General features: G+C 41.5%; 5 protein-coding genes and 1 long non-coding RNA gene across 9 annotated transcripts in view; 2 read left to right on the top strand and 4 right to left on the bottom strand.

The window, feature by feature from the left end:
- Positions 1-516: 516 nt before the first annotated feature.
- LOC125770985 (uncharacterized) lies at positions 517-10,969 on the top strand. The gene is made up of 6 exons (XM_049441150.1): positions 517-633; positions 7,207-7,626; positions 7,833-7,921; positions 7,997-8,288; positions 8,367-8,647; positions 8,719-10,969. The coding sequence occupies exons 2-6, from the start codon at positions 7,380-7,382 to the stop codon at positions 8,809-8,811; spliced, it is 1,002 nt and encodes a 333-aa protein (XP_049297107.1). The 5' UTR covers positions 517-633; positions 7,207-7,379; the 3' UTR covers positions 8,812-10,969.
- On the bottom strand, positions 3,632-7,264 carry LOC125770949 (ionotropic receptor 75a-like). Its single transcript, XM_049441062.1, has 4 exons — positions 6,257-7,264; positions 5,800-6,192; positions 4,882-5,700; positions 3,632-4,770 (listed from the first exon to the last, which is right to left on the bottom strand). The coding sequence occupies exons 1-4, from the start codon at positions 6,590-6,592 to the stop codon at positions 4,357-4,359; spliced, it is 1,962 nt and encodes a 653-aa protein (XP_049297019.1). The 5' UTR covers positions 6,593-7,264; the 3' UTR covers positions 3,632-4,356.
- Positions 10,970-11,139: 170 nt separating the features above from the next.
- On the bottom strand, positions 11,140-17,914 carry LOC125770942 (CTD small phosphatase-like protein 2). 4 transcript variants are annotated; one of them, XM_049441048.1, is made up of 8 exons: positions 17,745-17,914; positions 17,596-17,623; positions 17,385-17,526; positions 13,935-15,829; positions 13,469-13,860; positions 13,277-13,396; positions 13,105-13,207; positions 11,140-13,035 (listed from the first exon to the last, which is right to left on the bottom strand). In XM_049441048.1, exons 4-8 carry the CDS (start codon positions 15,822-15,824, stop codon positions 12,970-12,972), a joined length of 2,571 nt encoding a protein of 856 aa, XP_049297005.1. In that variant the 5' UTR covers positions 15,825-15,829; positions 17,385-17,526; positions 17,596-17,623; positions 17,745-17,914; the 3' UTR covers positions 11,140-12,969. The 4 variants fall into 4 exon arrangements, with proteins under 4 accessions (XP_049297005.1, XP_049297006.1, XP_049297003.1 ...); XM_049441049.1 differs by lacking the exon at positions 17,385-17,526; XM_049441046.1 differs by lacking the exons at positions 17,385-17,526; positions 17,596-17,623 and having other exon boundaries at positions 17,745-17,913.
- A 347-nt stretch (positions 17,915-18,261) lies between these two features.
- On the bottom strand, positions 18,262-19,101 carry LOC125771017 (DNA polymerase epsilon subunit 4). Its single transcript, XM_049441193.1, has 2 exons — positions 18,658-19,101; positions 18,262-18,582 (listed from the first exon to the last, which is right to left on the bottom strand). Exons 1-2 carry the CDS (start codon positions 19,052-19,054, stop codon positions 18,323-18,325), a joined length of 657 nt encoding a protein of 218 aa, XP_049297150.1. The 5' UTR covers positions 19,055-19,101; the 3' UTR covers positions 18,262-18,322.
- Positions 19,102-20,495: 1,394 nt separating this feature from the next.
- On the top strand, positions 20,496-21,285 carry LOC125771029 (uncharacterized). The gene is made up of 2 exons (XM_049441212.1): positions 20,496-20,733; positions 20,792-21,285. Exons 1-2 carry the CDS (start codon positions 20,687-20,689, stop codon positions 21,207-21,209), a joined length of 465 nt encoding a protein of 154 aa, XP_049297169.1. The 5' UTR covers positions 20,496-20,686; the 3' UTR covers positions 21,210-21,285.
- A 300-nt stretch (positions 21,286-21,585) lies between these two features.
- Positions 21,586-27,766, bottom strand: part of LOC125771045 (uncharacterized) — a 35,716-nt gene continuing 29,535 nt past the window's right edge. Inside the window, exon 2 of the long non-coding RNA XR_007419267.1 lies at positions 21,586-23,107. This is a non-coding gene — a long non-coding RNA (uncharacterized LOC125771045). The remainder of the gene's footprint in view (positions 23,108-27,766) is intronic.

The following is a 27,766-nucleotide window of genomic DNA, read 5'->3' as shown; positions in this document are numbered from 1 at the left end:
ATTCTGCAGAAAGTAATTCCAGCATCCAGTAGTAGCATGCTGACCAACCGCGGACCCGCGGGTACACGCATATTGTGAACCCTGGTGTGTGTGTGTGTCTGTGTTTTCCAGTTTTTTTTGGTGTAAATACCAAGGCGTGCTAGAGCGTACGTGCTAAGTGGCCCATTTTCACCCGAACGCTACTAATCCCTTTCCTCCCGCGGGGAAGAGTGAATGATCAAAGGGAAAGTTTAGCGTTTTTCTTCGTAACTCCCTCAATCAGCTGTTTGTTGGAAGTTTAACAGTTTACGGCAACATTTTCTACACGCTGGTCGTGAAATAGTGTAGTCAAGGTGCAGTATTGTCCTACAGCGTGATTGAAGAAAAAAAGAGATCTAATGTGTATGTAGCAGCACGGGAAAATTCCAACAGTGATAAACAAACGCATTAGGGAAGTGAATGATACCGCTTTGGTATTGATTTTCTCCAGTGAAAAATATGAACCCTCCAAACCATCGTCTTCATCGTGCTGCTGCTGCTGCTGCTGGGCGAGTATTTTGTTTGATGCTCTGTCTTGGAACCGAACCAACATCGAACATGGTCCATTCCTGTTCGTCGCTCTAGAAAGCTTTAAACCCCTAACCCTCCGAAAGGGTAAGTGCATTAGTCCCATCCTTTTTTTCCTTCTTTATGCCCGCATTTCCGTACGATTATTACGATCGCTTAGTTGTTTAGTAGGTTTGTTGTGTTTCGTTTTTTTTAAACTATGTTCTTTTAATGCCATTTTGGTTTTGAGTGAATAGGTGCTCGAGAGGCAGTAGTTGTTGCAGTAACGGAATACGCTTGTGTAGAATGTTGAGTAGCTCATTCGATGCCAAATGTACACCCGGTTTGCTCGGACACAACTCGCTGCTAGCGCTGTCAGGATTCGCCCCAAAAACGTTTCATCTGCTTCCAATCCAATCTGCGCGTAAGCGTGCGAAAACCGCCAGACAACCGTACGTATGCGCGTGTTCGTGTGTGTGTGTGTGTGTGTGTGTGTACGTAAGGACATGAGTACGCACAAAGTGGGAGTTTTTGTGGGATGTTGTGTACGTCGTCCATTGTTCAAGACTAGACCCCTGTCCTTGAAGTGAAACGGAAATGCACACACTCTAAACGGTTGAGTATAGGAAAGGGATGCAACGATGTCCCTTTAGGACTAATCTTCATTTCCTTCCACAATATCACCCACTTTGGAAATGGAGGAAAAGAGCAACAAAAAAAACAGCTACACAGCACGGCGATACTGAAAGTGACCGATTTTGTGTACACATTTGCTTGAAGGATATTATGTTTCACGAGTCCATCGTCATGCACACATACACAATGTAATGGTGGTATATGCCACTACCTAAGAGCACTTAATTAAACCCGCTGTCCTCATCGCTGCTGGATTCCCCCCTTCATTTTCCCCGCAGAATGGTTCGCTCAATTCGATGCCCGTTAGGGACGGTTTTTGTTTGTCTGCGCATTTTCCTTTCACGCTTGAACGTGCATTTGGGTGATAGTGATATTTGATATATGATGAATTATCACCATTATGCCGTAGACAGATCTAGAAGCGGGGCGTCCTATGTACGATCAACATTACTCTACCATTGTTCATGGTGACTGATGTTATGACTTTTATCGTATTTTGGAAGGCATCACATTCAAGGACAAAACAACACTTTAATATACGCTCAATATAAGCTTGATTTTGTGTATATTTTTGTATAATGATTTTGTTGATATAGATATATGAGGATATTGGTATTGGTGATCACTTGAAAATATGACACGATGGAGTATTTTAGCTTGACATACTTAAAAACTAAGCTAGGAGTAAGTTCCAGTTTAGCGTTGTTTTGTATTAAAATTGCTATAAATTGTAAAAAGGAATAAATGAATAAGTGTTTGACTCACCTTAGTGCGCAAGTGTCCTAGGTCACACGAGCTTCCTGTGAGCTAGGTCATACGCTTTGGGTATAAATATATATCCGTTGCGATAGCTCATCGATTTGTCCTTAAAAATATAAAATATAATAATAATTTATCTCCAGCTTCGTACGCTTGGAGAACATCCCCAATACTATCGTTATGTGGTTTTTGGAAGATCTTTTTCTATTGACTTCTACTACACTTATAACAAACATATGTGATCGATAGTGTATCCTGATAAATGGATCTCCTAATCCATTAATGGGAAAAAAGATATGATTGCTCAGTAAAAACATCCAACAGCGAATAGCCGAAGATCTTCAATCGTTATCAGTAAAAATACACGAAGAAACGATGTATAGAATTTTTGTTAAACCGATGGTAGTTTTAACGAATAGAAACAGATGTTATTAATAAAATATGATGATAAAAGATGGAATATAAATGGTGTATAAATTGTATAAGTTGATTGATTTGCTGATTGACGCTTTCATCTATTTCGTATAATACTTTTAAGTTTGCAAATTTTTGTCCAAATTCTAATCATTTCCTTTTCTTTGCTATCGTCTTTTTAAGCTTTTCATCATTTTCTTCAAAATGTACAGATGGTAACGGCGATCAATGCTTCGATCCATTCTTACGAATGATGGATTTAGGTATCGTCTATCCGTTCCCCACACCCATATTCCCGTGTCCCACCATCAAACGTCTCGATCATCCGCAACTTAGCAAAACTATAAATCATCACCAAACCATCAGGGCAAATCAATCCTCCCGAAGGGATGCCGTGGTAAAACTTTTGACACACCAACGACCGTCTAACTCCCGCGACGCAGTGGTGAAGCATGACACAGGCAAAACGACTTAAAAGCTGGAAACTTTTTAAAGCCTCTTGACATTGTCAACCCAACGAGCCAGCAATGGCTGGTGAGAGAGAAAGAAAAAAAAAACGACCGAGCAAAATAAGCTGTGTCATTACGGGGTTAGTTCACGACAAGTCTTGGCGTCAACAGCACTCGTGTGTTTGTGTGTCCTCTAGCAAAAGTGTAATGCCGCGGGCGCTTTTTTTGTTGTTTTGTTCTTGTTGGTCCAAAGGCAGCCAAGGGAAGCCACCGTACCGATGGTTTACGATGTAAATGCCATCCTCTTGTACATGCATGGAAGAGGACGTACTTATTCAAGAATGCATTAGCTATTTGAAAAGCACTTGGCCCTGGTGGTACCGCCCGGGGTTTTGAACCGGGAAGCGAGTACCACAAAGCGATTGTCAGCAAAAATCCCATACCATGCTGTTTGCTGTCAACACTTTCCTGCCCGTTTTAAGCTTAATTCACGCAAATGACAAACATGTTTTTCACGTGTTAAATGCCGCTCTAATAATTTCAACCATTCTTCCGTCCATTCAACCGTATTATGTGAACGTACCAGGGTGAAAAATATACTTACATTTCCGCTACACGCCTTTTTCTGCTTCACGTTACGCTACGCTCGAGAGCTTGCATTGTGTGTCGACTTACATATTGACTTCCCTTTGCGAAGACTTCACACCAGGTCAGGCCAACAGCACATGGTTGTTGTTGTCGTTGCTTACTAGTAGCAAAAGTTGTAGTTTCTACCATCATCATGGCACGCTTTTACGCCCATCAAAGATGCCAAGCGAGTGTAGCAACAACATTGGCAAACTAACAACATCGCTTCGACAAACGTTCACCGGTGGTCCGGCTGGTGTGCTGACACCGGCATACCCTACGTTGCTGTGGTAAGCTGTTTCTCGCTATTCGGACCGTAAACGAGTAAACTTTTTGAAGGACGAGCCCCGCCAGATAATCGATAACCGATGTCAAGAAGAGATGCTCGATGTTGGTTTATTCTTTTTTTTTTCTCTCTCTCTGCCCCGAAGTCATGACCTGGACGGTAATGGTTTGCACTAGCTAGCGCTATACACGTGAATTGATTGTGTATTACCCGTGTGAAAAATGGAACAGCGATTGCTGACGTACATATTATGCTTCTTTGTTTGGTGTAATGCCCAGTGCCAAAAGTTGTTTCCAAATCAATGAAGACATCTAAAAAAAATCTTTCAAATAAGGACTTATGAAAACTAGACTGTGATAATTCAAACATTATAAACTCATGGATTGGATGAAGCCTTCAAAGGCAAGTGCCTTAAATACTTAACAAAAAATATTTCTTTAAAAATGAGTTTTCAATCATTAAATACTAGGAACTCTTTGCTCCAATCAATTCTACCATTTTTGAGGGCGTTTAGGCGAAAAAAAAACAACAAAATGCTCCAACGTAACGTAATGAATGCGAAAGCAATTGCTACACCAGCCCGCTTATTATATCGATCATATCAACCCCAATTTCCTCCAGCACCATCTCCAACAGCTCGACACGGCTCGCAGAAGAAGATTAAATTTTAAGCTTCAGATTTTCCCGTTTGATTATTGCGGTACGAGATTTCAATTTCTGCGTCACCTCCTGCCACCAGGACCGTTCCACCAGCAGCGTTACGAGCGCGATCAGAAATCCTACGGCGAGAAAGAAATACAAATAGCGCATCTCCACCAAACCGACCGAGCTGTAGCCGGCGTTTCGATTTTCACACTGCGGCTTCTGGTGTATCCAGATGATGTTGAACCGCCTGATGATGCCAACCTCCCGCTGCCACATCAACCGTTGCCGTATCAGCTCCCGGTACTTACTACCCTTCACGATCGGTATACCGAACGGTGGTAGTTTGATGGCTTCGAGTTCCTGCAATTTGCACACCTCCTCCGGTGCGAACGTTTCCTTTATCACCTTGTAGGCAGCATTCACTTCCGCCTGTAACGCGCCGAAGAAAGGGGCGCGAAAATGGTGAAGGAATCAAATTAATATCTAATCCTCGCTTCCAAGCTGGAGGGCGGCTTTCATCAGTCTTATCAAAAACCGTACCTCGAAGGCATACATCTCCTGTTTTACCCGACCGATACCTTCGGTCGGTTCCATGAACGCGCGTTCTCCGTGTGGTTTGATCTTCCGCCGATAGAGGTCCTGTACGTCCGGGTCTTGCGTTTCTTGGTAGTACACCCGACCATAGCTTGTGTCCATTACACCCGCCTTTAGTGGTGACCGTACCAAATCACCGACGCTCACAATAGCCCGACTAGGGCTCTGCAGTAACGCCACAATACTCGCCGAGTAGGATGTTATAATGAAGAAACTGGTCAGTTGCAACGAAAACATTAGCAGACGGGTTCCATTGAAATGTGGCACCACATCGTATCCTCGCTGACACATGGTACCGAAGATGTAGACCAGCGATTCGATCGGTGTAAACTTTTCTCCCTTCGTCAAGTAACGTATCACAACCATCGCAATCCAATAGATGGCCATCAGTCCGAAACAGCACGCCCACACACCGACACTGAACGGTAACTCAAAGATGTTGGCCACAATCGATAGTGGCGGTTGCCGAAAGATGATGCTACTCTTGATGATCAACGTGACGATCATGAAATCGACCACCTCGAGCCGTTCGGTACGCATCAAAGTTCCCAAGCAACCGAGCTCTATCGTACGGTTCTGAAACTTTCCCATCACACCGCTAAACGTCCCGTTGTGTTTATAGCCCACCTTATCCACCTGTACCATGTTGAGCGTAAAGTTTAGATCGTACATCAGCTCCTTAATGAACGGGAAGTTAGCCTTGGTGAACAAATCGTGCACATCGTTACGATCATCGAATCCTTTGAAATATTCCGGAGATGTGGTCTAAAAGCATGGGAAGATTTATTTCTCATTTATATTTGTTTAAATATTCAAACATGGGAGAGTAGGTCACAATCAGCTTGAAAAAATCCTTATTCATACCGCTGTTCCGCATGGCATGGAAAATCCTTGTAAGTTGCGACGCCGTCCAGCATTATTCCCCCGGATCTTCAGTTGCTGTCCAAGCGCTCCATACCCAGCGACCGTTGGCATATAATTGGATGCAATATTTTCCATCGACAAAACAGCCTTTCGGTAGGGTTTGAATAATTCTCGCAGCTCCCAGCTACCGGCAGCATTTGGGAATGCTAAAACAACACTCGTGGAGGGCAAAGCTTCAAGCGTGCGGAATCGCTCATTGTAAAGCAACTCCATAGGTAAAGGTAATTCATCGATTAGTTCACGTTCGGATGTTGTTACCTTTTCCATGGGAATCCTGTTTTCAACAATCAACCAGTGCAAATTTCCCACCAGAAGTTGGTTCAGTGAATGGTCCTGTCGGAAAAATTAAATTCCTGGATTGAAATGTGTGAGTTTCAGGACAACGAAGAATGCGTACCATTTGCCAGAACTCTGACATCTCCGTCCCGCAAGATGCATCAATCAGCAATCCACCTTGTGATACCCGATTGGGTTGTAACGTAACGATCGTTTCATGCTTTGGTTCCACAAAATCCACCATCAATCCAGCTTTCGTTATCAACCGGAAGAATTCGTACCGCTCGTCAGCCTTCCAACAGCTTACAACAGTCACAGATTTCGCATGTCTTGCCTGGTAATAGTTCACGGCCAGTGTGCTCACGTTTTGATGCCACGTGTCAATGGCACAACCAGTCCTCCAGAAAATTGGAAAACACATCAAACACACGACGTTTGTACTCACGTATCCTTTCATGGTAGACTTATTTACTTCTTTAGACAACTATCAACCTGCATGTGTGAGGATGATCAACGATAAGTTCTTCGTACTTTGATCCTGTAGCTTTTATAGTGACCAAACGAATAAAATTGCTAATAATGTCATTAAAAACATAGCTCAATTATAGTAATGATGGTAATTGCTACTAATTCCGTGCAGTATACAACAATATGGTGAAGTTCTAAAGTTGCATGTCTCCAAAATTACTTTCGTACGCCTCTCATTTATAGATGATTGAACTGATTATTGCTGAAATTTGAAGCATCCCGTTTTTTGTAATTGCTTGATCCTACCCCTTTAATTATGTATTGTAGTACGGGTTTCTCTATTTTGTTACTTGTTGCTAGATGCCTACAAAATTTGCATACCTATTTCGTATACAAAATGCTGTCGTTAGCTTCTTTTCTACTATGCTCTATACCATTTTAGATTATCATGACAGTTGTGTTTATACTACTTATTTGAATATTTTTCTAGCATTTTCTACCAATAGATTGTGCATCTTTCAAACCGTTCTTTTACTTTTTTACTTTTTTATCTATCTATTATGTTACCTTATCTCTCTTCATTATCCTTTACTCTACTTCCAGTGGTGGGTTACTCAGAATCGCTACTCCTACTACTTTGTTGCCTACTAGTTGTCGCTCGAACAAGTTAACAGGTGTACCGTAGTGTACCGCCCGCCATTCAATAAATCCCGACGAAAACGGTTGAGTCCCCAGCGGGGGAACCGTCACCCTATTGATTCTACCATATAGGTGCAATGGCTCCCTTTAAGCTTAAGTTCCGCATGGGTAGTGGGTCGTCGCGTAGTACCTCTCAGGAGCAGGATGTCGTAGTAGATAGTCAATCCAATCCCGTCGGACCTCTTTTAAACAGTGCGAATGCAAATGATTTTGGTAGCAGCACCACCCTTGATTCAGAGCAGAATAACGATAGCCTTGTGTCGATGAGCAACGATCGGCGCGCCTTAATACTGACCAGTAACACTACCGACGAACCAATACTAGGTAATTGGCAAATGGCAACGTTTTTTTGTCTATGGGCACGTATCGTGGTTGGATTCTCCACCACGCGTACGCCCAGTGCTTGACACTAACACGATCCGACCATTTTATACTTTCCATCATTTTTGCGTCCATCTTACCTGTCGGTACACTGTGTCGCGGTGTCTTTTGAATGTGCCCCACTAATGGTACATCCTTCCGTTTTGCAGGATATGACAATCCTTCGCTCACCAACACAGAGCCTACGAACGTTATACCATTAAGCCCACCGCCATCGTACGAACATGTGTTAGAAGAGGTAAGTTATGGAGGCTTTCTTTTTAATCAACGCCGGAGCTAATCCATTAACATGGGATATTCGTCTTGATCTCAGAATCGACTTGCAGCTTTGGATAAAGAGAACAATCGGACATCCTTACTGAACCTTTCACCCACTGCACTCGGTTACGAAATGATGTCAAACAATCAACCGGCTGGGACGGAGCACCAGCTGCCTTGCACGGAGCAAGGTTCGCCAGGAGAAACGAAAAAGCAGGAATCTATCGATTCCTCCCTGTACACCTGCAGCTCCACGACCACACCGTCGCAGGAAAATCTTCTAACCTGTACCGGATCCTGCGATCCATTGTATCAGCTAAGCTGCAACGAAGGGTTGCAGGATTTAGGTGAGTTGCAACTACTTCCTTTCACAGTAGAAATACCCTGATGAAATCGTTTCTTCTCTTTGGTGCATTATATTACAGCGGAAGAAATGGAAACGATGGCAATCGATGAGACATGTCTATCCAACGAAAACCAAGATACGCTCTCGTTAGATGAGGAGTGCAGTTCGTACAGCAACTCGCAACTCTACGAGCAACACACTGCCCCAAAGGCGGAAGTCAAGGGTCCGGAGATACTGTACAAATCTAGCAAACAGCTCTATAAAGCGGTGGCGAAAGAGTGTGGCATTACGTGTAAGATGTCCGATCAATGTCGCTGCTTGGACTGTCAGAGTCGATACTTTGACTGTGAGTACGACCAGGTAAGTCGAGGAGCATACAATCTTGCAAGAAGATTTTTTCTCTTTATCAATCTTTTTAATCTCTCCCACAGAACGAAAATGAGAAAACTGATGGAGGATTAGGTGCTGGTACGCCAATGTTCATCAGCGAGGTCATTCACGGTACCGCATGCACTATTCTCTAAATCTAAACAGATGAAAATATACTACCAAACCATATACCCCAATATACTCCCGTGGAATATTGAACAAAAAGAAATCCAGCAAGCTCATTGTCGAACCACACAAAACCATTACCCTAGGCAAAACTATTGGATGTGCAAAACAGAGATTCCTGTGCAAGTGATAGAAACTGAACCTTCGACAGGACGTCACATCAGAGATACATTTGCACAGCACATCTTCCTTCAATACCGCTCTCGTCGCGGATCGGTACACCAACAAACCCTTCTAGTTGTCCATTTTTTGTCCCACAAACTACAATGCACAACGTTTATGGAAGCTAGTAGACCTACCATAGGGATAGATAGATAAGTATAGACACATCGATGGCCTTCAATGACTTGCGTTAATGATTCTTAGGGCTAAAGATTATTTCCCCACGAATTTTTACATCGACAGTATAGAGCGGTTAGAACGGTTAGTGCACGGTGCAACAGACATACACACCCAAAAAAAAAACAGCTGCATTCATACAGCCGCAATAGCGAAGGCAAACCAATCGTGGCAACTGTATGTGGCAGGCCCGACCATAAGTTTTCCTAAATTAACTCAAATGGTGATACTACTAGTGCAGCATACACAACAAAGCCTGCAGATTTACCGATAACCGATTAATGTTTAGTACTTTCCTATCCCTTGTACTCGTAAACAGTAGTAAAAGCAAGATTTTGAAACGGAAACAGTATTTAATTGTAAGAAAATCCACTGATCATTCTGCGTATTCCAGAATTTTCTTCTTTGAACATTTTGAATTGGTAAACATTTTTGAATGAATGGGAGTTAAAGTATAATAACAGTTCGGCTAACATTAACCGGTGATCAAATGCATCCTTCTGCACATTAAGCAGAGTGTCACTTTGAATGTTTGATCCATCTTGCAGTCGAACCACGAGGAGGGGATAACCTGTTTGCTGTATTGAACAGACCGATCCTTCTTTCCAGCATCGAATGCTGCTATTGTGCAGGAAAAGATAAGAGCCAAAAATTCCGAAAACAATGCAACCTGTATCTCCCAAACAAAAAACGAACGAACATAAAATATATAAGCATATATATTTTTGTAGCAACAGTCAGACGGTATTGGTAGGATATTAATACAACCATGGTACTGATATGAATATATATATTTACACATAGCAAATTTGAGCGTAACTACAGAACGAGTTAGGCCACCACGGAAAGCAACACGGCAGCACTGTAGAATGAGACAAACACTGTGTACGGAGGGTGTGCGATGATATTACAAATTGATGTCATCCTCAGCTAAACAAAAATGCTGAACTAACTCTAGGGCTTTAGGGGTGTTTAGTGCAACACTCGTTCCCAAAAGGAAGAAGCAAAAAACAACCATTTAGAACCATTCTTTCGAACCATCTTTCAAACCAAATAAAGACACTAACACCGCAATGGGAAAACATTTCCGTGAGCGTAATTATACGGTCTAAACGCACAAACAAGAAAGCAAACGTGATGCCTAGATTACCAATCAATACTGACCATGGTGGTAGCCGTTACTACTGAAAAACCGTTCAATTTACACGGGTCAATGCGCGAAAAATGAGCGATCGTGCAATATGTTAGAAAACGAAGAACAACCATTATAACCATACACACCAGGCAAGGAAGGTGGGATGATACTACCAGGCGTGCATGCACAAAACTTATGGAAATATATTGGACGGTACATTGCTATATTGCGGCCCGGCCAACAGTAAACAATTAACGCTGGACGACGCATGTTGGCACTTTACTACTAATTAACCCCCATTGGCGATAAACTAAGCAGTAACTAAACTACACACATATACAAACGAATTCAAACTTAACGACTGTCTTGTCAATCTGCCTGCGCGCAACTGTAACCTATTTTAAATCTGTTTCTGTCCACCATGATATGTTTTAACACTACGTTCCGGATGCTTTATTGGGGCTGGCGATGATATTTTTAGCATGAAGTAACTTGATTGTCCTGTTAGATCGGTGTACAAATAAAACAAACAGATAATGGTATGTTACGTGAATTTCACAACGACAACTTTTGTTCCAAAAAACACAGCTAAAGTTAGAAAAATAAAAAAAACAATGCACTAAATAAATACTGACAAAAGAATTTAAAACCGACCTTTGTGATCTTTTTATAAGATTTTTAGCATTTTACTTAGCTGAATGGAAAGAAAATTTATTACAATTAAGAAGCTTTTATCGAAACAGCATCAATCGGAAAATGTGATTTTTTTTAAATACAAATTGTCATCATGCTACGCTCTAGCTGTTTCAGTAATGCTACAATATTTTTAAGAGAAATAAATTTTTATTACATATGAAATAATTCTCATCAATACAGTAATCAAATATGACGGAAGAACGAAGTGAAACTGTGTGTTTGTGTTTTTTTATAGTTTGGGCCACGTAATTAGGGCGATTGAAAGCTCGATTGCGATCAAGAAGAGCATTGTGGAAAATGCAAGAAACTGTTCGGCAAAGCTGATTATTCTATCATTGTCGCATATGCTTCATCACAACCTTTCACTCTCTTAACGGCCAAAGCGTAAACGATGAACATGGCATCTGTCGGCATTTAGTAGAACATCAGTTAAATCTTTCTCGAAAGGAAACTGTACACGCGTAACCCTCTGTAATATGAGAAACTTTTTTCTGTACACGTTCGCAATGAAGTAAGATACTTTCAAGGTGACCGTATCATGTGTGGTGTTGCAGTATTGAAGATAAACCGAATTGAACTTAAGTTTCATATTTGATACCGTTTTCATTTTTTCTCTCGCATTCTCTTTTTTCCTCACTTTCTCAACAAAACAATTGCATGCTCCATCGTGGAAACATGTGTCGTAAATTCCTTTTTGTACAAACATTTGCTGAAGTCATTTGCATGAGTTAATAAATAAAAAAAAGTATGTATCACTACAAGCTAGGTATAATATTTAAAAAGAAAACGGAAGAAACATTTTCATGTAACAATGTTTGATCGATCAGCATCGTAATCGTTGATCATAATAATATTAACGCTTACTACGCACTTGCTCTACGTATGTGTGTTCAAATATAACCAGGAATTTCATCGTAACTAAACCATGTCTACCTTTCCATGGTAGGTGCTTCACAATTCAAAAAATTCTTTACTTAAGAAACGTCACTCTACCGTACCTGTTAAATGTTATGTTTCATTGTTACATTTAGACTAAGTGAATTTAAACTGCGTGTATTGATATATGTATGTAATTCATGTGCTCATGTTCAGCCATATATAGTAAGTAATGCATCTGATACTAATATTTTCTGTAATTTGTTCTGTTCACTATGGCATTTCCGTCAATGGATTTGTTTGATCGTTATTATATATATTTATATCATTTATCAATTATTTTGTTCTTGCTGCTTTCTTGCAAGCATTCGGAACCAGTACTGAAAATTGCAACGATACCGTATTAATTAACTTATCAGCAAAAGCAAAATGGACGTACACAAGTACGTGTATGTTTCGATCCGTTCCTTGAACGTCGGACAAGAGATGGACTTTTACGCTAAGCTTCTAGAGTTATTTCTCATATTGCTACCATTATTGATTAAATCGAATTTTCTAGCCGTCTGCTACCGTCTTTTCGAGTATGGTTTGATGGATTTATAATGATGATGAGTTTGTTTTAATCTTTGAACATGTGTGGATGTGTTTAGCTTTATAGTTTTGCTTTCTTAAGTAAATTTGTCATTTAAACTATACGCTTGTGCACAACGCTGCCCATTCTCAACGCGTCCTGGTCGTACTACTACACATTTTTAGTTACAATAACATGAATGTATCAATAACACACACACAAAACACACCAAGTGTTCCCCGTATTTCATTCGTATTTCTATAGCTTTACACCACGGTTTGATTAAATCTGTGTATGCTTATTCAAAGAGATTTGTCCAGTGTAACTAAACGTCGTACGTATTAAATATTACTCGAGTAACTGTAGTTTAGCATATTACGTTTGACGACGATAGTTTAGTGAAGCAGCTCATACAAAAACATAAATTGGATTTAAACGAGCCTTATAAGATGAAGTTGTTGTTGAGATTAACTAAATTTTCGTCGTCAACAAAAAACATATGGAATTACCTTAGTCTGGTGGTAGAAACGAAAACAGTCGGAACTTTTCACGAATGTGTGGACGAACGTCTTCGCGCTGAAATAATTAATGGAAAATGTAAGATGATTTGTAATGCAAAACAAATTAATGCCATCGTACACTTACCATTTCTACCAGGCGTTCCAAAAATGGTAGAATTTTCATTAGCTCTGAATCGGTTTGATCGACGAACCAACTCTCTATCGGTATACCATTCTCTAGTTGGTATCTGGAAAGAAAACATTACGTTATTAGTTTGATTTCTCAAAGAACACAAATTTTACTATCAACCACATACCCAAATGCTTGTGGCGAATTGTCTATGATAATGGTTTTGGAGAGATCTCTGCCCAGTATAGTCAAATCTTTAATGTAATTCCCATTGACTAGGACACAATGTTCGCGGAACAAACGATACCTGCAAAGAAGGAAACGAGGGAGACAATAAATCATAAGTGTCGATAAAATAATAAACGGAATACACACTTACTTAATGAGTCGTCGGTCAGGATCAAGCAGATTCAGCAGCTTATCGGCATAGACGCGCTTCGAGGCAGTGAAAAGAATCACCTCGAACATCTGCGACACCTTCTCGAGAAACTCGCGGAAGAATGGTCGGGTCCGGACGTACACAGTGTACTTGCACTCTTGAAATAGCACCGGAAACTTGAAGCTCGCATCGGACAGCTCCATAAGACTGCAATGTACCAACGTTTCGTCTAGATCGAGCACGAGACTAAACTCGGGACTGGACCGCGTCTTTAGTGGCAATGCAGGACATTTGGAGCGCATTTCGCATGTCAGTGGAGGAAGCTGTTTAATGAATAAATAAGGATCAAAAGCCCTGTATGCCGCATCGTCTTGCTGTCCATCGTTCGATTCCTGGAGTGAATAAAGGCAAAAGTTAATAATCGTTTGATAAAGATAAATATAACCTGTGTGACCGCCTAACTTACATCCATTTCTATGCATTCATTATTTTCAAGCTGCATAGCTGCCTCAGTGTCGTCCCCACACATGGGAATTGATTCATTGCACTCAATATTGTGGATCAACGATTCCTGCTCGGATCCATGCATTGCTCTTTGATGCTGTAGATGATGCTGTTGTTCGTGGTGAACACCGCCGTATTCCGTAATGTATCCCGCCGTCCCTAGATTGGTAGATGCATTTGCGCTCTCGTCCAACATCATCCCATCCATGTTATGGCCCATACTCGAAAGGGTCGTTAATGCTTTCAGATTTTCGATTGCCGTCGTATTGAGCGACGAGAAAAAGGCCGAATCGTTCAAACTGTCCGTGCTTGATTGACCACAGTTAAGGTTTAGCCCTGCTGCGGCTGCTGCATCGCCACAACTTAGCAGTGCCTGGGTGAGCAGAGCATTGTAAGTAAAGTCCGTAAACTGGCCGAGATCGGTGGCATTTTTGTAGTGTTCCTCGTCAAACATCGATATCAAATCAGACGCAACGGCAACAGCTGCCGCAGTCTGACTTGGCGAATAGCTCGATTGCGGTTGCTCTTCGTACGCGGTGGCAGATAACGAAGAGCAGTTGCTATACGCGATCGGTTGAAAATTTGATGACAGTGAGGAAGCTCCCATCGACACAGCGGATACTGAGGCGCCCAGTGATGTATTGCACGATGATGATGAGGACGATGTCGACGAAGACGATGACGAAGCCGACGAAGATGAAGACGACGAAGAGGAGGACGACGACGACGATGATGACGATGACGACATCGATGTCCCAGACAGTCCGATGGAAGAAACGGTTAAAGGGTAGGTGGCGATCATATCGCCGTCAATAAGATTAACAGAAGACGTATCCGGCGGTACCGTGTCGGTAGTTGAGTCGACCTCCGGTACGACAATATCGAGCGATTGAGAAGATATGATTGCACTTGACTTTGGAAAGCTTCCCTCAGACGATGTAGATGGCAGGATTTTATCCTCCTCCACGCAGCAACTGTCGTTAGCTATATCTTTAACATTACTAATACAACCGCCCGATACATCGTTGCCTAGGTCCGCCGTTGTGCTATCACATTCCGTGATGCATTTAGAGTTAAGCGGCTGCAAAATTTCCTCCTGGGATGAGGAAGCTCCGGCAACATTGCACGCCAGCGAAGTACTGATCGGTGGCAACACGATCGAGTGACCCAACAGGGTGTTTTTGTTGGAATCGTACGAAATTATACCGAACTGGTTGAGCGCATCCTCGGCCGAACCCAGATCGTCGGTAACTTTCTTCGAGTATAGTCCACATTCGGTCGTTTCGGTGGAATAATTAATACCTCCCGTTTCGGGATGCGGTAATCCCTTGTTGGAAGAAACATCCTCCCCGGGCAGATGCTGCACAGGACAGCTGGAGTGTGCGGGTGAATCTTCAAAGTGCTTCTGATCGATGACGGTGGTACCATCGAATAGTGTGAGATCGTTATTATCCTGCCAGCAGTTCTCCTTGCAATCATCCGGAATCGTTACAACGGCTGTACGGGTGTCTGTCTTACTACCATCGTCACCGCCAGCAGTTGGGCGATGGTTTCTTGTTGCCTTGCCGGCTGTGCGCCTAGCACCGATCGATCTGGACGGCGTACTAGGCGCCGCGGTTTTGCATCGTCCTACCACAGTGGACGAAGGTTCGGCGACTGTTGTCGATACATCGGTTCGACATCTGGACACTGATGATGATACAGCTCGCCGGGACGAGGGCACTACGAGTTCGACAGCAGAACTCTTCTTTGCCTTTGAGCTAGCCACCTTGAGTGATGATTTGAACTTAACCGCGCTTCGCGTACTACTTGAACGCAGTCTTCGATCCCTAGTTTCGCTTCGCAGCCACATTTTGACTGAAAAGAGATACCGTAAACAACATATCGATAACTACAACAGTTGGAACAGAATTTTATGATATTACATTGAAACGGCATAAATTGCATTGTGACAAAATGTGAAATATTACATCAGCTAGACTATTTGAAAAAAAAAACAAAAAAAAAACACCTAACCAATCAACATTCCCAACGAGAAATATTGCGAGTGTTTACAGTTACCACAGCTTGCCCAACAAGTAATTTAAATATTCTCATGGCCAACTGTGTCTGTTGACGATCGCAAAATTACATCTTGCTAGCGTTGGTTCGAGCAGAAACATATCATCCACATATACAGCAAGTGCGCGTGCTCGTGCAGAAGAAAAAAAAGAAGTTCGTCGCATCTATTATCGCCATTCAATCGCGTTCAGTCCAGCGTGAAGATTTCTCAACTCCTTATCCGTGGAATACCACGTTTCTGTTCAACGGACAGATGGAGCATGCAACTTCTAGTCGCAAGACAAGAAAATCTATTAATAGACCGAAAACGTGAGTAATCCACGCAATATCTCTCTTCCGTGTTTGTTATAAGCGGCTCTCACATTGTAGAGATTTTAATATAAAACCTTCCTCTATCTCCTTCTCGCATGTTTATTAGAATCCTAATCTCAGTACGCTTTTTTTTGTATTTCCTTCATAGAAAATTTTAATTATTGGGATTGAAGTGCATTTGGTTTGTTTATCTACATTCAGGAGAAATTTTGCTTTGCACAAGCATAGGCGAATGGCAATGTATGCTAGTGTAGCCATCGAAAGGGCCTAGCAACGGGCATACTCGGAGGAAGTAAATCCACAACGATGCTGGTGAAACTTCTCCGGAACTACGTGACAGTGAAAATGCACCCGCTGCTACGATGCGCACACCGCAGCGAAAGTGTACACACAGCCATAGGAAGAATCAGGTGAAAAGCTGATTGTATTTTGAGGCAACAGATGAATTCAACCATGCACGAAGAAGGGAGAAAAGGCTCGCCCTTCGCACATACGAGTAAATGAGAGCCCCACGAGCAAGAGAAATTGAAAGAGCGAGAGCCATCTAGATATCTTGCGATGCAGTTTTCTCCTGCCACTGGCACTGATGCTGGCCGCGTAGCATCGCGACTCGGGCACAAAACAAAACGCGCTGATTTCTGTTTTTATTCTCATTTTCGCTGCTTTGTCGCGCGATATTTCGCGTACTGTTTGTCCTCCCCGCCCTGAGCCACTACCAACCCCCGCTGGCTGACAACAAAATGCTCTTCCCCCCTTAGCACAGCAGAGACGCACTGTCACTGTTCACCGTTTTGTTTCCTTTTTTTTTGCTCTCTGCCGTAAATTTCAAATCCATTTCTCGAACACACGCGCATTCACGCACGCACATCTTTTTTTAGCGCTAATCGAATCTTTTTTATTCTTCACACGCGATACTCTCTCGTGCATTTACCCGCGTTTCGAAGCGACCACGAGCTAGCGCACTTACAGCGTTCCTCCTAACAATAAACAGATATTTGATTATAAACAAATTTGCTACTGAACTCCTCCCGCTCCCTACCGTAGGACAACGCTTAGCGCGGTTGTAACACTCGCATGCTCTGAAACACACCACAACTGGCCCTCGAGTTAACTATTTATGATAGTGGCGGTTTTTTTATGGGGTCCGTTTTCAACCGTAGGCAGCACATTTTTCACTCCCTCTGAAATCGATTGGCGTTAAGAAACTTCACTATAATGGAATGTTGTCGATTGCATCGGGTCATATTCACCTGACGCTTTCGCTAGTCGCAATCAGACCTGAAAGAACGCCGATTAGTCAGTTTTCGCCGCGAAAAGATTTCCCCCTATTTGAGATACCCGCACAGAATGCATTTTTGTAACATAACGCGCGCTAAGCACTAGGAAACTTCACACTTACCTTGCACGACACACACTTCTCATCCGTTCAAAACATTTCTAATCCGCTCATTATCAACTGTACACCAAGTTTTGCGCTTTCACGCGCTCGCACAGAATTTTCACTGTTTTGATTTTCTAAAATGGCTACTCTTTTGACATCAAACTGCTGCGAGATCACGTACACCATACCGGTGTGATTGTGTTGGTGTATACGTACACGAGCAGCAATACGATTCGGGTATTAGTGTGAGTGATATCAGCGCTGTCAATTAGCCGCCTTGGCAAAAACAGCCGCCAATCGTTCGCAAGGTAAATATATAACAGGCGGCTGTTTTCTTTGTATTTCAAAATAATACTGAATTGGGTCTTTTTTTTGCTAAATAATTGTTAATAAAGCGGAAATTTATGAGCTAATATAACTTACAAGCATGCAGGATGTTAACTGCCATCGTTGTGTTGTAAGGCGTCTTGTCTGCGAAATACTTTATGATTTTCAACATTGAAACAAATACATAACTTCGAAAAAAGGCCTTGGATAGATCGGAAAATACTTTATTCACTAATCAGATAACTTATATGCTGTATCATTCCACAAAGCTACACATTCATCATGCCCTCGAGAAACATCAACGCATCCACATTATTTATTGCTAAATCCACATCCCTCTTGCTCATCGTTTTCTTTTTGGAAGCAACTGTATGCGAGCTCGTATCCTTGGCCAACGTTTGAAGAAACAATTCGGCCGCTTTCGTAACCAAGAATATGGCCTCTGCTGATACTATTTTAACATCGGGATCCAATTTCATTATTTGTTTAATGCGAGCGAAAGGAAACGCAGCCATTCGTTCTTCAGGTGCTAAAATAGAAATTAAACACAATAATTACATATTGCTAAAAATATGTTATCACACATGGAAACTGTCGTGAATACCTTTTGAGGTCGAGCCATTATCTCCTTTGGGTTGAGGCGCATTTGATTCTTTGGCCTGTTCAAATCCTTCTGTTTCTGCTATATTTTCATCGTTTTCATTCAATTCAACAGCATCTTCCAATGCTTCGTCAGCGCCAGGTTTGTCTGAAATATTATTCGCCTCTTCGCAATAGTTATCAAAATCGATATCTTCCGAAAAAACGAGATCCGGGGTTTCCTTCTCGATCGATGCACTTTGCTCTTGTGCCACACTGCTCGATGCGTTTTCGGATGACGAAGGTATTACATTTTCCACTACTGACTTCTCAGGGACAATCTCTGGCAAGGAACTTGCATTTTGAAACGTTGTTTCATCCTGCGTACTAAATAATTCCTCGGAAAATTGAGCTTCCTCCATTCTTTCGCAAAATTTGCACGATCTTTTATCTGGCGCCAAATTTCAACTGTCAGCAGGTAAACAATGAAAATTAGAGAAAACCCAACCGGCAAAAAACGCTTAAAACGCTTAGCAACCGACGTCGAAACGACGTCGTTTCGACGTCGAAGCCCAACCGGCAAAAAACGCTTAAAACGCTTAGCAACCGACGTCGAAACGACGTCGTTTCGACGTCGAAGGGAAGTACTTTTTCGACGAATATTGTACGTTTATAGTGTCGAGTTCAAAACTTGACGAAATGAGAAAAAAAATACTCATCCCCACCCCACCCCCTTATGCTCACTCTCACGCTCCTCACTCTGCTTCCTCATTCTCCTTCACCTACGCCTGTTATGTTATTTTTAACTCTAACTAAAACTTTTTCTATATATTCCTATCTTGTGTTTCATATTGGATTTGATCAAAGGCCCCACATATCGGTTCTAATGCATTTATTGATTTGAATACGCTGCTTCATAGAGAGGGGTGATGAAAATGAGCAGTTTGTATATTCCAAAGCAAGAGCACCGCACAACACAAGAAGAAGCACGCCTGCTGCAATATTATTTCAAAAGATGAATGAACGTTGAATTCAATGCAGGAATTTGAAACTAATTTCGGGTTCGATGAATATAACCGAACCTGAATCTCGAAATGGCAAACATTGTGTAACGATTGTGTTTTTAGTTGCCAATGTTAGATATGTATTAAATAATGAATAATTGTATACACTTTTGTTACACGGTAAACAATGTAAAAACATATGTATTTATTTTTCTTTCCTTCTGTCTTTTCAATACAACCGTATCTCTTGAACCCATAGAAAAAAAATAAATACTGTTTCGTGTCGTACTGACGTTGTAGTTTTTTCTGTGAACGCACACACCACCGTTTCTGATACGCAAGCACTTTCTACCATCGTTAATGAATGTTATCCGTGATTTGTTTCGGGTTTGCGAATACATTTCGGGAAGGTATCCATTTTCGTCCACCACACTTGTCATTCCTGGATGAATTCGTTTTTGATCCTGAAGAATATTACATCTTTTGAATGCAGTGCATTTCACTTTTGCCGATGCCGACGCATCGGAATGATTTTTGCACACTTTTGACTATTTAGCACTTATTTTCTCCATTATCTGAATCGCTTCTGTTTCAGGAATTGTTGATAAAACGCAACAACTACACAAATGGCTAGAAAAAAACTAAATAAATGTAATAGTTTCTGTACCATTTCTGTGGGAACCGAACAACCAACGTATTCTACCATCAAAACAATAGTTGCGTTAGCGCACCAAACAGCCTACATAGATTAAACGCTTGAAATGTACATGTGTGTGTGAGCCGTAGAGCAAATGACATTTCAACTCGTCGTATATCGCTTGCTCTGTCGCTTGGGAAAACATAACAATGCGATACGTTTATATCGCTATGTCCCGTTACTTTCTGCGAACCATTTCTATACATCTTGTTCTAAGAAATGGTACACCTTCAAATGTCATACCGGAATGTTAAATAAAAAACAATCATCGGGAAAACATAACAAATATCCACCACAACATTGTGTAATTTTGATCAATTCGTAGTCAAAAACAGTTAAAATTAGGTTTTATAATGGCACAAATGATAGCGGTCCGTAGATTAGCATGTTTCCTACAAAGGTAAGTGATTGTTGTAAGGGAAATCACAAGAAATGTGTTAACATAGCTCTGTTTTTAGGACACATCGTTGTAAGCTTCTGCCGGTATCAGCAAATATCTCGCACAGTGTTTCGGATAGGAAACAGGAAAATCCTAAAGAGGAAATCAATAACGAACCCATCAAATACTTCGGAAGCCAAGCATCTCGCTGGACGGCCCAGCGAAGCCGGGAGGGTCCCAAAGGCCAAGACATTCCTTGGTATCAACCGTACGTGGTAAACTTTAGTGTAGCAATATTTCTGATTTATTTTTGCATTCTACGAGAAGAAAACGACATTGACGAAGGTTTAGGACGATCACTTTTCGAACATGTGCCCGGTTTGGAGGAGAAGCAGCTAATAGTCAGTTATCATTACAATAAGGAAAATGGCCTATCAACGACTGATATTGAGAGCAGGATGAAAGAGTTGGGAATGAACTTTGAAAGTGCTAATTAGATGGTGCTGTCGATTTAAGTGGATTCGTTGTTGTGTATCATAATCTAGCCTGTAGCGCATTTCAGTAAAATAAAAATAGACGTCCAAAGCGTATACTTTGTCTTGCTTTTAATCAAATTAAAATCACTTGTTTTCGACACACGATTAACACGATTTATATTTTCTTAACGACTCTACTCGTCTAGTTCATGTGATATTTCGATCATTTGATCAGTGATATATCAGTAAATATATCAGTGATATATTCTAAACATACTTACTTACACTTTTTCAGATAGTCTACTCCCTTTTCTAGTTGTAATGGAGTCAAAAGCATCCAAAATTTCATAAAACTGAACTGAACATAATCAACAGCAGTAAAGTACACATTTCGGGCCGGTTTTGTAAACTATATGATTTTATTTGCTTTTGTGTATACTTCACATCATTTTCTATTTTGTTGTACACTTACATCCTAAATGCGGGGTTTGAAATTCTTCCTTTTTTATCATTTGTGTTGTTTCAACAGGGCAATCAGGCATTGCTTTCTGTAGCAATCGGCAATCTGCCTCATGCCTACGGCATTAATACCATTCTATCAACTAATTTGTAGTTGCTTTCTGTAGCAAACAATAAAACGATTGTTTAATCACCTTTCGGTGCAACAATGTATGTGTGCGCGTTTGTGCATTAATCGGTGCACTTCTACTATCACCGATCACATGTATTATAATAAAACAAACGCCATTTTGCAAAGTTGCGTGTGGATTAGCATTAAAAGATCGCAAATAACTAAAAATGTGTGTGTGTGTATGTGCGGTTTTATTACATAATTTATTTTCCTCGCATCAAATGTTTCGTGATCGTTCCTTACCAATTTTCCAACAAACGCCATCAGTTTGTTAGAAAACATGGAAAACACACAACTGAAGAGAACGTGGCACTTTTCACCACGTGTCTTGTTACCTTACGTGTTGCTACTTCTACGAAATAGAAACTTTTATACAAAAACCTCGCTCAAAATACTCAAACTTCAACGACAAGTGAAAAAGGTTGATTTGAAAAAATCCTTGAGAAAAAAAAGAAACCCTTTCGTTGGTGATTGGTAAAGATTGAACACGGGTGGAAACGCTTAAATTTTCCCTTTTCCTTCAGATGTTATTGCTCAATTTCTTGCAATGGATACGGTGTTTGGAGCAGGAGGAAAAACGGAAAACTTAAATGAAACACTTCGCATTTCATCGTACCATCTTTATCAACCAGCAAACTGGCGGTTTTTGAATAGTAAAGCTTACATCCTATTTCCCTATACATTTAACTGGTCCTAATCCCCGATGAGTAATCATCCATGCGGCTTTTAAACGAAGGAAAACAATCCTCGCTTATTGCTTTCCCGTCGTTAAATTACGTGCATGTGTGAAAACTCTCGAGGATGATTTAAGACCTGATTGTGAAGAAAAGAAAAACAAAGCTTCTGCTCGCGTAAAACAAAATCGTACTTATAAGGTGGAACGAGCTGGTTGCTATTGATCCGCTATTAAAACTTCAACTGAATGAGCCTCGTAACGAATCGATGCAGAACAGCTAGCTGTAGTGTCAGTTGCGGTTAGTACTGTAGAACCAACAAAGTGTCCACGATCATTGCAAGCACCATCCGTCATAAAGAAGCATTTGCGACAGCTCAGCATTCTCGTTGTATGGTCAGTTTCGGATCGACACAGTCAGTTCGATCCGTCCGCAACCGAACCCAATCCCGGTGTACGGTTCCCTATCTTTCTATGCTGGGCTCCAGTTTGGGCACGATTGCGGGCGGCTCTAACCGTCCAGTCGAATAACGCGAACAGCCCTGGGTGATCCACGCCGAGTAGCACCGTACATAATCGATTACAATCCGTTTGCTAGCTGCCACAAAGATATGCCTGGATATCAGCAGCCAATTCCGAACGATGGCGAAACGTGTGCATGGAAATGAATAAGAGAAGAAAGAGGTTTAAATTAGTTAAAATTCCTTACACTCATCAGCTCACGTTTTGTACGATTTAGCCAGTCCGCGGTTCCCCCGTTTTTGTTCACCTTCTTCCCGACTCCCATCTTTCATTAGCTAAATGAGCGAGCTAAATGAGGAGGTTAGCGGGAAAATGTGGAGGCACAACCAAGAAAAAAATCCAACTACATCTCAACACTTTTCTGGCCATGGCAAAAATAAGGGCGCAATTGGTAACGCATTTCATTCGCCAACCGCGGGCGCAGAACCGTGCGCAATGATACGAATGTTATGATCGTGAGTAATTATTGTTGGCAAGGAGTTGTATGAGCGCTGTAGTACGAAGTGAGACTTGCAATGGTGAGACTTTCTACGAGATAATCAATAGGGTGCTAGAAGCGAATCGTACAAATTAAGCTACAAATCGTGTTTAGTTTACGGGTAAAGAAGACGACTTTAAAAATATGATTTGCTGTTGTACAGCTACGTATCCATCGAAGATCAAGGGTTTCCAGGGTATTAGATTTTATTTTCATCTAATGTCTTCAAGAAGTCTTCAATCTGCTCTCGTAGAAGTATATCTGACGGAAGAGGACCACGAGACAATTGCTCCATAAACTGCAATTCCAAAACTCACGGAATCAAGCGAATTCAAGCGATAGGATAATATGACCACCTGTGTTTTAGTGGAAATGATCCCGTATTTTCTTATTCCTCGTGTATTTAAGCACTACATCAAGTCAACGTTACACCCTGCTCTACTGCTACCATGATCTTCACAAGAGATGTTGAATAAGCTTGTATAGAAGTCTCCTGTTGTCCTCCTCAAATAGGACGATAGCAGTGAAATTGGACGTTGTTCTATTGAACTTTCCTCAAAACCGGATGGATGGATAGAAGCCCAATTATTCTGTTCAGTTAATGCTCAAAGTTGGAGACGATTGAGAATTTTCCATCTTGAAGAATTACTTACTGATAAGCAAACAAACTATGTCCACAGGTCCAATGTCTATGTTTCTATTGCTCATATCTGGACGATGCAACAGTATGCCTTCTCCTCTATATCAAAGCAGGAAACGGATCTGGATCACTACCAAAATATAAAACAATGTTTTTGTTTCCTCAAAATTTAAAGTAAAGATACAACCATCCACAGATCACCGATCCAAACAGATACAGTTACTAGAAATAAAATCCAACCTCAAGAATCGAAAGAACCCAGACCGAACGAATGGTAAAATTTACAAAATTCACGCACGAGTGTTTAAATTGAAAAATAGTTTTGCTCCAGAACAGAAAATTAATGAGTTTTTCATTCCTCAATCTTAACCCCTTAGCTGCCCTTTCCCGAGCAGTCTCTCCCGCTGCAACGGTTCCAACCGTCCGCATCGATTGTTGCGGTATCGGTGCTCCCGCTACATGGCCGCTGATCCTCCCCCGAATGCAACAAGAAATGAGGCGCGGGTGCTTTTATTAATGGGTGTCTCATTCGTTGCCTTCCTTGCCGTTTGCGCTTTTCCACACCATTTTCCACCGTACTCTGTGCCGCGCGCACGCTCGCTCAACAGCCGTGGAAACATTCTTCTTTAATTTATGCTTAAGGGCAGCATCGTCATCACCACCAACACCACTTCCATTCCCAATCCATCGGTCCATGGGTAATCTGCGTCATGAACGCGATCAACATTGCCTATCAGCTGCTGGGAGAGCTGCAGATCATTATTAACCAGGGCTCGGGCAGCAAAAAAGGGGGGAGCGATACTAACCGCGAATCGGAGCAATGGCCGGTGAAGAGGAAGCATCGATCAAATTCCATGGAACCATAAAGTTGTTTCCAATTTTCATTCCCTCTACCCGGGCAGATCGTGTAATTTTCGTGCAAATGAAATGAGTCTCGGGCATGTACGAAAAATCACCGCTGACCGGTGTTAATAATCCCGTGGCGTTGGTAGTTTATAATGAGCTGCACCTTGCCTTTTGTTTTGGGACTGTTTAATGTTTACCCTTTTTGAAAATCGATGATATTATCATGTAAATAGATACATTTAGGAAAAATGTTTTTTGTTTTATTTTCTCATTTATGGAACCTTTCCTTTAACGGGGAAATGCCGCTCTAAGACTTCATCTTATCGTAAAGGGCTGCTTGAAGGATGAACCACCAGAAGTGGAAACACTGGCTGGTAGAAATTATGAACCGATCTCTTAATGCCACTCGGTCAACCACGGCGAACACTCGTCGGATGGACACAGATAGATGGGGCATGAGTCCCGGGATAACCTCGCTCAACCGAACTGCGATGCATTCCCGCGGGCAACAAAAGTGCATAATTCACCCCTTTATAATAATATGCACTAGGTGGCGGTGATTCGTGGTGCGGGTAAGGCAAAATGAGGCATAAATAATAATAAGCAAAAATCAAAGTCAAAGCACTTACACCCTGGCACATGCAGGGCCGGGAAAAGCCACAGGCTGGTGAAAAGGAAAAAAAGAGAAACGATCCACTAAGATGATCGAGACGAAAATGTAATGTGGCGGTGTCCGGGAAAGATTCTTTCACTCCCGCCACCACCACCACCACCACCGACCGGAACGGTACCGATCCAACCGGCAAAGGTCACGTCAACGTTGCGGATTAAAATCGCACCAAACAGCACACAGAGTGCAGAGTGAGTTACGATGACGGGATGCAAGTGAGACAAGCAAATGAGCAAAATGAAATAAAATAAAAATGAAATGAAGCTTAAGCCATACGCACGGGAGGATGGGAGGGAATGCTGTCCGCTGGCTGGGTTGGTAATTCACGAAATATAAACCCTCAGCCACGCACACTATCCGTCTCAATCCTATCATGGGAGCAAAAACTCCGAAAGCAAAACCACCAATGCTCCACTACAGAATCCGCGGAACGGACCAGATGATTGGTTTGTGGTGAAAATAAACGTAATTACCTCGGGTGGACAATTATTCCGGTCAGTCGCTCCCCTGTACGCAAGGGTGGTGGACTGAGCAATTGTGCACGGTAATTGTGATCCATCCGATATGCAATTTCGTTTGCTTTCCGGTGAAGTAAATATGTTGTGTGAGGGATTAAATATTTTAACACAACAATCGTCATGCAGATAAGAGTATGGGAAATAATTTTGATTATTTTTGGAGAGCTTTTTGGGGAAGAAAAATGATGCAATAACTCTAGATAAGAATTACAAACACCATTAGAATGAATTGTACATATTCTTAAAATAAGTCTGTTTGAGAGTTGCTGTATGGAAAGGATATCTCTCCGTAACTCGATCATTGAGAAATATTTTCGTTTAACATCTTAATTATTTACTCAACAATCCTTCTGAATGGGGCGGCCCGGTGGTGCATGTGAAAAACGGCGCCCGTCCACACGGCAGGGACCGGGTTCAAATCCCATCCGGACCGTCTCCCCGTAGCATGGACTGACTATCCTGCTACGTGGTAAAATAAGTCTTGATACGGCCAGGCCGTTCTAACCGAGCAAAAAACAAAAATCCTTCTGAATGTCTAGATCTATCACAAAAAGTTACATCTGACTATAGTTTTGATGCAGGAACGAGTGAAACTATCCTTATTAAAAGGTTAGTCTAACATATCGGGCTTGGGAGAAGAATTGATTCGAAACCGACGTGGATGATTAATCGATTGCTTTCAAACTGGTCAAGTTGCCCAGGATCCACTGCCACTGTTGAGGTTAAAATTTGACTTTATGTTTTATTATATATTGATTTATTTACTAGTTCACAGAGTTTAGAGAACTCAAGAGAGAAAATGGAAACCATTTTTATATTCTTTGCAAGTTGAAGTGGAATATCTAGAGATAGACGCGACAACTGTCATGTCAGAAAGCTTTGAAAATGAAGAATCAGCGAGAAAGAAATAATTCACTTTTACCTCCAGATGTTCTACTTCATCTTGAAAAGAATCAACAAACGATCCCATAATTTTCACTTGAACTCGAAACCCTTCTACTGTAGTGCATAATCAAACACAACAATGTCCATATTTTCAAGTGTTATTCAGTTATAATTGCAACTACACTACAACAATAAATAACTTTATGTATAATCATTAAAATTACCGCTTATTTAAAAATTATTTTTTTGAATATAATGCTAATGATGCAGATCATTATCTGGTTAAATGATATTAAAAGTAAAATCTGGTAAAAAAATGGACGAAACACTGGATTTTCCCGAAGCCTTGATACATCAGGCCCCCTTCGGTTGGAGGACCTCAAATTAAAAAAAAAAAAACAAAAATTGAAAAATGAAAAATAAATCCCACCAAACATGAAAATCCAAGTCCAAGAGAAAGAATAGGGTTAACAAGAGCAAGTGGTGCCACCATGATTACCAAACAAAGAGCTGGCGCAAAATAGCTTGGCATGGATTTCTTACCAGCAACCAAACAAACCCGATCGTTCGTAAGAAAACGGCAGGACGACGCAGAGGCAGACACAGGTTTATAGCTCCTCCCCACGTGGACAACGGGCAGGAAAGCTCCATAACAATTCCGCACCTCGGTATCATTGTCACAAGCGTATCGGTTCATTTCGAAGCCGGTTTCCTG

This window comes from Anopheles funestus, chromosome 3RL (assembly GCF_943734845.2).
Source record: "Anopheles funestus chromosome 3RL, idAnoFuneDA-416_04, whole genome shotgun sequence".
Taxonomy (NCBI): domain Eukaryota; kingdom Metazoa; phylum Arthropoda; class Insecta; order Diptera; family Culicidae; genus Anopheles; species Anopheles funestus.
This window is presented reverse-complemented; position numbering and strand designations above follow the sequence as displayed.